Below are 13,520 nucleotides of genomic sequence, written 5' to 3' on the forward strand. Positions count from 1 at the left end.
ATTTTCATGTAAAAATTCTCTCATTCATGTATCAATCTTAACGAAATCGCGTATCAAGAAAATCTGTTATTTTTGCAATACACAAAAGCAGCAAAAGAAGTTTCTCTCTATTTCCAAATTTAGAAATGTTTGGTTGAACAAAAAAAAAATCAGTTTCGTCGTCGTCTTTTTCATTAAAAAATACACACGTCATATTCAATATTGGATAGTAGGTGGATACTCAGATGCTTTATAATGTGAGCTGGAACTATAGGTAGAGATTTATATTTCACAAGCTTTAGTTCTCATTTAACATACATAAAGATACACACTAACAATAACAATAATATTCAAAAAAATTTTTTGTATATGAGCCATGACGATGGATGATTATGATGATGATGATCATTGCCTGCCATCACATGTGCGGGATAAATCTTCAATTACTCGTGTCGAGTACGAGATTTTATGTATATTTTTGGAGACCTCTTGATATATGATAGCTCTCACTCCATTTTTTATTTGTCTTTCATTTCATGTCTCAAGAAAGTCTCTTTTACAATCTTGCGGTATGTTATTGTTTAACATTGTTTTATTGAATATCAAACTATGACAGGCATTGCGTTTGTCTTCGCTTTTTGGGGATTGTTTGGCTGTTAGGTTATGTGAATTGATGAAATTTTTGATCTTTCTTTTCCTTCTGGTTCAAAAAAGAAGGGGTATTTTGTCATTTGACCCTAACAGGCAAAGAGTATGTTCTTATGCTACTATTTACTTCCTAGATGGGGCACAGGATGCGTTTAGAGAAGTCTGTAGACAGCTCCAGCATACTTCTGTCAGTTCAGGATATTGAGAGAAAGTCCTATTTAGAGATCCAGGAACTTTTCGGTGCTTTTTTTACTGGTTTGGGACGGAATGGGGCTGAAGATTACAGTGTATCAACACCTGGGCCTTTATAAACGTATAACTTGAGAGATAATCAGAAAGCTCTGATCATATTCATGCCCTTGTGAATGACAACCTCTAGTTGTTTGACGATTTCGACGAGACCAAGAATCCTTGCTTGTGACCAATAACGAATGAAGTATACTCATTAGAATGAGTATGCTCCTTGTATTATTAGGAGTAGTGATACATCTTGCATGATAAAGTGGGAGTCCTATAGAAATCGGCCTCTAAAGCCTTCAAAGCTCTTCGTATGCAACATTAATGTTTATCATCTATTCAACCCTCAACTCTGACTAACTTCCTAAATTTAGAGAGATTTAGGCTTACATGAACCAGCAGCAACGTTCGAATACTATTCGAGTTGACTTTTTGTTACAAAATTCGAGTAAATTTCGAGTCCTGACCAACAGTAAAGGTGCGTCCCCTATAATTTGCATTACTGACTCATGACTGAATCACTTAAGGCATTTACTACACCATTAACATATGATAAACAGCCTTAGATTGACCGTCAATTATAAACAATCCCCTCACAACTAACAGATCATTTTGTGGATAAAAAAGTGCACAAGCAACACGACAAAAAAATGAGTACAATAAATAAATAAAGGCTATATAAGTAAAAAAATTATGGATATATAAAAAAATGGGATCATGTGAGTTGCACAGAGACGCGCGAGACATCAGCTGGAACAGATTTTTTATACGAAAATAGAAGAGATATAAGCTCCATTTTAAGAATGAATGAATGAAACGATTGTTTTTGGTAGTGTCGAGCGTGTAATTTGTAGTGAGTAAAAAAATTTGGATGTGAAATCAGCTGTGATTGTCAACACAGAGTGATTTTTATTAGGCATGATCGTAAATTACTCGCATTCTATGAATTTGGAAGTAATCGTAATATTTACATTCTGAGTTTTTGAATGAATCATTGTTCTAGTCGTTGGCAAATCATCACTGACTTATTGCCACTGCTTTTTTGTGTTCTGATCTGAGTCAATAAGTCAAAAATTCCGCTTATTTTTCATTCACATAAAATTATAAAATTTATGCTACTTCACGTTTTTTTGTTTCTTATTATTTCCTATCCTACATCCACACAACTTTTTTTTCTCACTCTCGCGTCGCATTTAACAAATGATTTATCAGAAGTCAATGGCAAGGTAAATTTGTTGTGAATGAATATAGGCAGATCAGATATTCATTTGGCGCCAAATGTTCAATATTTAATATTTTATAAATGCGTTTAATCTCTTGCCACACTTTTAGCGGATTTTGGATTTTTATTTTAGTCATTTTTGAGGATTTGCAAATCATTTTGTCGGTCGTCGATTGTTGGGGATGAGAAATATATGACGTGGATTGTTGTACGGAAGTTGAGGAAATCAGTTGAATTATGAAGGTCAGACACACAAATTATCTAGTTAATGTTGACCATTTGTGATTTGGAAATCAATAATACACCCATACCCTTTACTATCCAGCATTGAAGATTATTAAAATGTTGCATGACTTAAAAGATTGGTTTACAATTAAATGATGTCGGGGGTTTTGTTAATGAGATTGTTCATTGATGATGGCGCCGATGTGCAGCATTAAGTGAGTCAGGATTCAGATGAAACTTATGAAACATCAGGCAATTGCTTAGTTGGCACCCTAACACTAAGTTTGGTCTAAATGTCAAATTAAATCCAATTGATAGAGTTCCAATTCTCTGTGGTTTGTTCCAAATGGGAATCGAACCTCTCACCTCTCACCTCTCAATTGTCCGTCAAATGCTCGGACCACTAAGCTGTTGGACTTTCCTAATTGAATTGACAATTTGTCAATATATGTGAATCATTAGAGTCTATAACTTTGATATCCAACTTGCTAGATAATGCGATTCTATTCATTGATTTAGCAGCTCACTAGAGCAGTGGTAGGCAACCTTTTATGTGCCATGGCACATCTCAGTGGTAAGTCTGAAGAACAACAACTGAAGAAGCCGCATACATCATGCACACTGGTCTGCCATGGCCCATAGGTTACCTACCACTGGAGTCCGGATCATCTGGCAGAAACTATGGATTCCATTGAATCAATGGAGTTTGTGAAATTTATGAAATCCATGGATAAATTTATGGAAATCATGGAATTTATGGATTTTTTTAATGAAATCCATGAAAATTATGTATTAATTCGTGGAATCAATGAAATCCATGAATTTTTTGGATTGAAGCACCACTACATATAGTGTTGCTTAACATATGTAGCTTAAGTAGCAATACCTTAGACCAATAACCCCTAATCCTAATCCATCAACTCCACAAATGCGCAAAAGTCACCACCAAAAACCTTATCTAAATGATTTCAACCAGTCAATAATCTATTCATAGCCTTTATGACAAATCATTTATTTCTAAAATATTCAAATTACATTGTGGAGTGATAAAAAGAATTGATTTCGCATGGAGCATCTCTCGTATTTGAGTTTGTGTCTCGTAAAGCATCAAATGTTAATTTCATTTACTCAAATGTATATTTTTTGAGGAGGCAGGGATTCAAATTTCATGAATGAAGCATGCCAGTTGATTTCTGATGCTTTATGAATGAAAAAAAAAGTTGTTGAATAACAAGAAAGAAACACAAAAAAATTAAGAAGAAGGTTTTAAAAAAATATAAGCCGCAAAATACGATTTTTGAGTTAAACAGACAAAGAAATAAACAGCGAATCGTCCATAATCGTGGTGTAGGTGTCACAAGTTTTCTGTTAAAACCAGCTGGAACTAAATGAGAAAAAAAATACGACTTTTTAATTCATGATGCGATTGAAGATCTTTATTTTATTTTTCATTAACTTAAGTATGGAAGAAAAGCAAAAAAGCCGCAGAAAAATCAGCAGATCATTTCCATAAATTTTCATTTCTTCATGAAAGCTTTTTTTTTTATGAAATAAAATAATGAAGCTTATGTGTTTGTTGAGTTTTAGAGATTCGACCTCATTGACGACTCAATGCAATTGTTAATGATCCGTTTAATCTCTATTAATTAGTCAACACTTTTGTTGTTGATTCTGTTTAGTTTCTGTGGAAATCAACAACGCAATTTGATGTAGATAATAATGAGGGGGTTGATTATAAGTGAGGTCTTGGTGTTATTGGGGAACTGAAGCTGTATTTCTCTTTAAATAGAATAATTTAATTGAAAATTCATATTGAAGGAGTGAATGGGGTTAAAAAATCATTATTAAGGATTTAATCAGCTGTTCAATGGAGATCATAAGTACCAAAGCTGGAAGTCGACTTGGTTTGAGTCGAATCAAGTCAACTCAAGTCGATTTCAAGTGATTCGACTTCGAACTCTCATAAATACTATAACCTAAGGCTACGGACTAATTCAACACTCAGACTTCAAAATTCAGATTCTTAAAGAATCTGACTTAGAATTAAGATGAACCCCTCCTAAATCCATACTAATATCATCCTTGGGCCAAATTTTTTGACATTTTTACGTCTTACGCCTTCCGAATTTCAATAAACTCAGTTGAGCTCCAAATTGACTCAAATGACATACAAAATTCACTTCGACTTCAAGATGATAAGCAGCGGTAATGGTCTAGTTGGTTAGGAAGTCGATCAATCGACTCAAAGGTCTCGGGTTCGATCCCAGGGAAAAGTATAGTTGAATTCGGTTGCTTTTTCGCTGTTTCAAGTCACACCAACTCGGTTTGTGTATTCGCGACACACAAATTGTGGTTAGATACGTTGCATTGATATACCCTGGGTCATGCAGCGTGCAGAGTTGGCTTAGATTGCAGAACTTAAATATCCCTTCTGTTTACCTCCCATTTAATCGTCCCCTTTCGAACTACTCCACTACCTAATCCACATCAACTCCCAAATTTCATGTAAACAACAACAATTTCATTCACATTTAATTTGATTACCAATCTCGACACTCCCGCCACTACTTCCAAAAAAATCAAAATTGATTTCCGAAATTTGTATTATTGCACATTAAAATAGAGATGATTTTGTGAGGTGAGATGAACGACAAAGGTGCGTGCATTATTATGGTATCTGTTCCACACTATGTCAAATGACAAATTTTATTACCCACACGACGATGACAATCTATTTGAGTATAAGTTGAGTGAACAAGACACAAAAAAAAATCGAAAATTTATGATGGTGATTTGAGTATGGTTTATGGTTTCTATTTTGAATAATTTTAAGGTAAATTTATATATTTATTGCTTTTAAATTTGAGGGGAAAAAGAGATTATTGACGATGTGAAAATAAGGCGAGATGGAAAATTGAAATAAATAGATGGTAACATTACATCGATGACCCGAAACCAATCGATTGTTGTTCTATGTGATTTATTATCATGCAATCGTGTGGCCATATATAAATAACAGTTTTTTTAATGAAAAATTCACTTCATTCAGATGTGAAATGGATTAATTTGACTAGGAAATAAATTTGGGTATAAAGGTGTATAATTTTCCATATTAAGATCGGAGATTGGTCATGTGTGATGTAGGGAGGGGTTATGAGTTGTAAAAGCTGTGAATTTTCTCATCATTGTGAATTAGTTTGGAAATTTGGGTTAATTGATTTGATTTAATTAAGTATTGTTGTCTAATTTCAATGTTTATAGACAATTCTTGATGATTATCCTAACATACAATGAGCATAATCACCTAAAAGATCGTATTCATGAGCATTCTACTTGTCTGTTTGGGTTATAAGGACAAAAAGCTGAAATTAATGCAAAATTCTCAAGAAAAGTCCGTTAATTTCTTCAAATTTTGAATTTTTCCCGCACTTTTCTACAATTTTATTTACAAACAGTCTAAATTATCGAAAATTATTAAATTTTGAAGAATAAACAATCACGGCTTGATTTCTAATAGATAATACAAGTATTAGTTGTATTTGTATCAATTAAACAGTGCACAATCATTTAAAATACACAAAATTCATGAATTTAACTCAACAATTCTAAATTTCACATAAAATCCTTACCAAAACTCAAAAATAAATCAATAAACCAAAAAATTCCCAAGTTAGATCAGTTCTACACACGTATGGTGTGTGTGAATAATTGAAAATTTATTAAATGGCCCATTGAACTGATCGGCATTCACATAAATCATAATTATACCTGGCTATTTCAAACAAAATCATACCGAAATGGAATCAATCTATTAACATGTAATGGAGAGTTGATTCATTTCTCATCATATTTGGTATTTTAATAGATTTATTAAGCGGAATAATAAAAAACATACAAAATCGGCAATTATTCATCATTCGATAGATGAACCTTATAGTAAAATATTATGAGAAAAAAATGTGCCAAAAAAATAAATTTGATTTCTTCTTTATTTTTTCTCATGGGAAGATGAAATGCAACAATCAGTTCAATGAACTTGAAGCTCTTTAAAAAAAAACAGAATCTGATTGCAATTCTATATATTATATGCTCCAATTTAACATCACTTTATGTCTCGCAATGTTCAGCACAAGGAATAAAAAAGTGTCTGCATGAATAAATAAATGGCAGAAAATGGGGAGAAGAAATGAAAAAGTTTATGTTTCGACAGTTTCTTTATAATGCCTGCATCAAAATCTGATTGACGCACGTTGGTGTCTGTTGATGATGATGATGACTCATACGCACAGTCAACTGCATTTTGTAGATCCACACGCGAATCAATATTGGTTATCTTTATTATTGATTGGAATTGACTCATAAATTAGACTTTTTGGCACTTATTATTTATATTTAGTGACTTCCATCTGTAATCTTATAATATATTTTATCTCATTTATAGGCGTACGAGTTATCAACATTAACGGGCACTCAAGTGATGCTGCTTGTAGCATCAGAAACAGGTCATGTGTATACATTTGCCACACGCAAGCTTCAGCCAATGATTACATCGGAAGCGGGTAAAACACTCATTCAAACATGTCTAAATTCACCCGATTTATCAACTGGAACATCAGCTGATCAACGAATGTCAGCAACAGGATTCGAGGAAACTGAACTTAATTATAGCATTTCAGATATCGGCGATAATCCAGGCGATAAGGAAAAAGTAAGACAATTAATTTTTAATTCACATCAAAATTTACCTCAGAACACCAGTCATTTATATAATTTGCCACATGCGCAACATTTTTCACATTCGCCGCAATCCACGCATCACTTTTCTCCTCATTTTTCACCACCCCAACATCATTTTCCGACGCCTCATTTTCCACAGCAAAGCTTTTATGAAAATCAAAGCTTACAGAATCCATCAACGCAAAATTATCATAGTTTAGCGACCGCAGCCGCATCAGTAGCCGGACAAACTCAATCACATCGATGAACAATTTTTTTACTTATTTTATAAATTTTTTTTTGTTTGACTTTTGTTTGTTGCTTACTGTTTTTTTAATGCACACTTTTTATGTGATATGAATGTGCCTTTTTTGTAGACATACATATTTATATAGTGTTGTGAATTCCATTCCATATATAAAAAAACATAAAATCATTCCATTTATTTGTTTTTTATCCAGGATTATTATGGAGAACTGAAAATTGTCGTGAGATTTATGACATTTTTGGGTATATACTGCATGTTGGTTTTGTTGTATGAATTTTGATTGATATTTTTTAATTGCTTGGAATTATTTTTTGAAGTTGGTTCTAAAGAACATTGTAAGAATTAGAAGTGGATATAGAAAGTGGAATTGATTTCCGCGAGCTTTAATGATCTTATGATACTTAATTGTAATGAGGAACTTGTTAAGAGGCCTTCTTCAAAAATTATAGGGCAATTGTGGGCAACCTATGTGCCACGGCATACTAGTGTGCCATGAACCGCATGTCATGAGTGGTTTCGATCGTAGTTTATCACTAAAGTGTGGCTTGTCACCAAGGTTTCATTAAAAGGTTGCTTACTACTGTTATAGAGAATAAATCACTCTAAGATACTACTATCTTCTACCCTTAAGTCATATTCTTAGTCTATTACCCTAAAAAGCACATGTCTAAGAAATGAAGAAGAATCCGTCGCCAAGTCGGCGTGACTAAGATCGAGAATCGATGAAATCCTGCTAGATTCAGTATATTCATTAGTGATCTTGCCTGAATTTTGATCAGATTCAATGAAATCCGGTCTCAGGCCACACTCATGCCCGTCAGTTTCTGAATCTTTCGCTTTTCTACGACATATACCTTCCGGGTATAGATATATCCATGAATAATTAATTGCTCTAGTGTACTACGTTCTAGCCTATAGACTAAGGATATATCTTTGGGATATTGACAAGAAGTAGTACGCTTTAGGATATATCAAGTCAGCTTCCTTTTAAATTGACTTAAAGAAAATTCAGTCTATAAGATCATATTCTTTTGTACTGAAAATCAAACTTCAAAAAATTTCCACAAAATTCCACACAACGTTAGTCCTCAAATTTAAGGAAATATTCAAAACATTCCTGCTTATTTAAGAAGCAAATCTGAAAGAAATTAGAGTATATATGGCATTAAAGCAACAAAAATATTTGTCATTTTGATATTGACGCCGTACTACCTAAAATGAAACAAAAAAGCAATCTCATCCTAAAAGGAAGTAACTCAAGATGCATACATAGTGTAGATATTAATTTGTATTTTACTGTAAATTAAACGAAATCAAGGAAATAGTAAGTGCAACAACAGTGCAACACCTACGCAACGAATATGGGGAAACATTTGTGTCATTTTATATATTAGATTATATTTTTTATAAATATTTATGATTGATAAGATCTTTTTTAATTTTTAATATAAATATTCCAATTCCTTTATACTGAAATTAATTTAATTTATTAATGAACTCAACAAGAAGATTAAGCAGTGATCTTTTTGAATGAAAAATAATTATTCATATTTTTTTATTATTATAATTACTTTATTTAATAGTAAGGCTCAACAATAAATTGTAATATTGTAATATACATTATAAAAATGAAAGAGTAAAAAAATATCTTTAATTAGTCTCAAAAAAAAGTAAGGAAGCAACTTTAAGTGCAAAACAAAAATTTTATACACATAGCCCGAGCAACACAGGCAAGTTTTGGAGTTGAAATCGTGATTTGTTGGCGTTAATGGACTTACCTGGATAACTCAAATTGGTTGATTGATCAAAAATTTGGTCCCAAGTTGTTGTGACTCTGACTGTTGGATGATGCATGATTCTGAATGTTGGATGATGCATGACTCTAACTGTGGCATAGTCACAACAACCTGGTGCTTTATTTTGGAGAAATCAACCGACTTGTGGTTAAAAACATTAACAAATGCAGTTCATTGTCACTTTGGCCACATTTGGATTGATTGTTCATTACCTAAATAACACAAATCGATCAAAAATCAGACCCTAGACCGACATGACTCAGACTTGATTCCAGATTTGGTTTAAATCTGGCTCCATACCAGTGTCATTGCGGTTTGGTGCCAGATTTAAGTAAATGATTGATTAAAACCGTCATTTTGTGCTTAAAGCTTTCGGATTTTATATGGAAAATTCAACTCAAATCAACTTGACTCCATCTTGATTGCCCTGACTTAGAGTTCTGGTGACCCATAATGACTGTCCATATTGACATTTGGCCATGTGGTTGTCCCATAACGCTGACATTCATCTTCATATCCAAAATTCTGAATAAAACAATTTCTAGCAAATATTCAAAATATATTTTGAACAATTTTTGACATTCCATGAAGTTCCCAAGACTTCCAGGCTCCCTAAACTCCAAAATCTTGCTTGTGCTGCCCGGGATAATCATCTGAATGTAAAATGCATGTGGAGGCTAAAAAATTCCTTTTTTAATATGAAATATTACACTCGTGAAACGCATTAGTCTCATTTTTACGAGAAATTGAAAAGAGAAAATTAATTAATTAATACACGAAAGTAGATGAAATGTCCTTTTCTGAAACAGAAAGGGGTAATTAATATTCAAATTAGTTAACGGATGGAAAGTCAGATGTGTTTTTGAAGGCGTTAAAATTACAGGTTTTTTATATATTTCTTCGATCATGAAATAAAAGCAAAAAAAGTATCACTGATGATGATTTAAGATTTGAATTTTCAAATGAGTTGAATAATGTATGAAGATTTTATTTCCACAGAGGGTGCCTTGATTTAGTCAAAAAGTGTGTTATTTTGTGTGTCTAGAAAATCTTTTGTGTGTGTGTATTTTGAAGAGGCTTTTGTAATCTGAAACCATTTAATTAAAAGACAGAGGTATTAAGTTACTACTGGATATGATACAATCTTTAACAATAATGAGGAAATTGGTGTAACATCAAGAAAACCGAAATCTAGTTAATATTAGTGAGGAAGTCTTAATTAAGTTTAAGTTTCATGATTAATGAGCCACAATCTGTCGAGTAGAATGACAAGAATTAGTTAAATCAGTGGTTGGCAACCAGTGTGTCCCGGCATAACAGAGTAGAATGCTGTTAATCAGTGAAAAATCTCAAGAGTTCAAATCAGAGCTGGATAGAGTCGAGTTGACTTGAGTTGACATTTTGTCACAAAATCCGAGTCGACTTCAAGTTCTGGTGCAAATCTTAAAATTCAGATCCATTTCAAACATTAAAAGCAATGTAATGATTGAAAAGATCGGTCTCTGATGGGATTTGATCCCACGTCATTACAAAATGAGAATTTTTTAAGATATTTGATCTGTTGCCTAATCACTCGGCCACAAAGACCTTACAGTATTGGCAAATTTCACTACATATGGCTCAATACTCGAGAACCCGAAGTCGAGTCGGATGACTCGAGTAGACTTCATTTTCAAGTCGAATTCCAAGATTAGTTTGAATTAAATGTTTAGGATCGTACTACTTCTAAGGTTCTAAAGAAGAAGCTAGCCCGAGTGGGACTCGAACTTACGTCCTACGATTTCTGGTTGTATGCATCTACCTCTGAGCTAGCCAAGGGTTGTTAGGAAGTGTGACACAAAGCACATTTCAATCTTCTTCCTCTATTCAATGCTAATTTCACAGCTCTTACCAGTGAATTAAACGACAGTATCCTGTATTTCAAGAAGATTCCAACCCCAGAGCTCAAAGTTGACTCTGATTTTGTATGAAATAAAGTCGAGTCGACTTTTCCATAAAAAATATGAGTGTACTTCGAGCTCCGTTCAATCTCTAAAAATCAAAGTTTCTATTTTCATTTAATTCCGAATTTCAAATGATTATCAAGTCATTTATTATTAATTGACCATAATCCAGAATAAAAGTCAAAAGAGTTCACAACGGAATCTCTTAAGAGCAATAATCATGAAACTTACAATTTCAAACACTTTTTTTTTATCTCCAATTCTTCATGCTTTTTTGTTATTTTCAAAAAACCAAAAGTATCATTTAATTTAATTTTCTCAATATTCCTCTTTATTATAACTTCTTTATTTTAAATCAGTATAAAAAGTTTCAGTTATTTGTTAGTCAAAAAAAGAAGAGAGAAGGCCCAAAAAAAGACACATTAAAAATGCAATTATTGAATTTCCTTACGCAATTATTTTCTTTTCATCATTCTTCTCTTATTTCAATTTTTCCTCAATATATAGGCACACACAGAAGCCACATACTAATTATTTAGAATGACACACTTGAGGCATCATGTTGCTATTAATAATATAATGAGAATGTGTTACAAATATGGAATAACAAAAGAATAAAAAAAAATGATAGACGGAAACAGCAGCGAAAATATAAAAAAATAATTAATAAAATATTGAAAAAAAAAGATTAAGAAATTTAAATTAGATGGAAGAGCTTTGTGTGTTGTGATTGGAATATTTAACACAAAATTCTTTTTAATTTTTTGTTCCGCTCACTTTGAATAAATTAGCTTTGTGTATTGGCAATAATTAACAATTCCATCGGCTTTATCCACCCACCCTAACCTTTTGTGTGTCGTTGTTGTTTCAATGCCATTGCATGAAGTTTCAAGTTTACAATCATGTGATCAGCAGAGTTGGTTGCTAGGTGGATGTAGTTTATGACCTGAATATAATGTTGATTTTCAATGTTGAGGTTTTGATAGATTTTTGAGGTTGACTTTGAAATTGTTAATATTAAGTCGTTTAGATCTTGATAGTAGAAATCTTAAAGATCAAACAATGACCTGCCTGCCCAATATGCTTTCTCAAAATCTCGGTCCCGATAAATTTTCAGGATCAGGATCAGGATTGTAATTTTCGATTCTGATCCTGATAGCGAGAAAGGATACTGCCTAAATCTAGGCAAATTCTAATTTCTGGATAGAAATATTTCTGTCGGTCCTTGGGAGTAATTAGTAGATTTGTGAATAAAGTTTCTAGCCTTATTAAGGCTGGTTCTTTCTATATCTAGGCAAATCTTTACCAAATTATTAATAACTAGGCATTACTAACGATAGGAATATTTTTTTTTCTTTTGATTTGGACTCCTCCTAATCAAATTTCAGCTAGTATTGATAGGAAGAATAGGCAATACCTAGTCAATTCCAGAATTATTAAATCAATGCCTAATTATTGTCAATGTCAGAATTGGTTTGAATTAAATAACTTTACATTAGGAAATTCCAAATTCGTTCAACACATTCTCTTTAAATTGATTGAGTGGTTCGAAACTCCTTTAAGTGAGTATGCTTCATTGTCAGAAGTCCAACTTTGTAGTCTATCATGTCATGTGCATTGTGTTAATCTTTGTCACATAAAGTGCACAGTAATGATTGAGAGATCAATCTTTAATAGGAATCGAAACTCATAATCCTCACAAATGAGAAGGTTATAGAAATCTGGTTTGTTATCTAGCCTCTCAGAGACCTACAACTGACAGAATCCCCTATATCTTCCACTGGCAGATTCCCTTCTGTTTAGATCTTAACTTTATATTAAAAAATACTCAAAATGTCTTTGAAAAATCAACTCAAATAAACACAATTTCAAGTCAATCTCAACCTCTGACTACACCCAAGCTCCCTTAGTAACCAACTCTGGTGCGGAGGTTAAAAATCAATGATAAAGAAAAAATATTTTTTCAAGTGGTCAAATTAATTGCCAATTTGCTAATCACTTTTTAAAGATCACGACAATAAGATAAATGAAAAATTAATACTCATGCGGAACAGATCGAACGAAAAAAAAAGAGAATTAATTAACATTGGTATAGAAACAACAAAAAAAAAGTCACACACAGCACAACAACAGTTAAAAAAAAGAGCAATTTTGTGTGTTGCGGGGGTGGGCTCAATTTCTTAATGGCAATAATATATGAATCAACATTAAGTGGGTAGTAGCTTAACTAAGCAGAAGTAAGCTTTTTTTTCTACACGAAACACGAATTATCATCGTCGTCTTCATATCCACAGCACAGCACACACAAAAAATGTAAAGAGACACGCGAGAGGAAAACAAGAAAAAAACACAAACACAAAACAAAAAGATGCAATAAATTTTATTCTTTTATTTGTTTACAATGCGATGAGAGATGATGGCTTATATACTTTAACAACTATTTTTTTTTTTTGAGGGATTCAAGATTGACCTCACTTTTTTTTGGG

At 32.7% G+C, this 13,520-nt stretch overlaps 1 protein-coding gene across 2 annotated transcripts in view; it reads left to right on the forward strand.

The window, feature by feature from the left end:
* LOC139092588 (serum response factor homolog) overlaps positions 1 to 13,520 on the forward strand; it is a 34,180-nt gene that overhangs the window by 12,440 nt on the left and 8,220 nt on the right. For both annotated transcript variants that reach the window (XM_070643052.1, XM_070643053.1), the window contains one exon: positions 6,753 to 7,019. In XM_070643052.1, the coding sequence (XP_070499153.1) occupies positions 6,753 to 7,019 (267 nt within the window). The remainder of the gene's footprint in view (positions 1 to 6,752; positions 7,020 to 13,520) is intronic.

This window comes from Chironomus tepperi, unplaced genomic scaffold (genome assembly GCF_022539635.2).
Source record: "Chironomus tepperi strain 1889 unplaced genomic scaffold, CSIRO-AGI_Ctep_v1 contig_309, whole genome shotgun sequence".
Taxonomy (NCBI): domain Eukaryota; kingdom Metazoa; phylum Arthropoda; class Insecta; order Diptera; family Chironomidae; genus Chironomus; species Chironomus tepperi.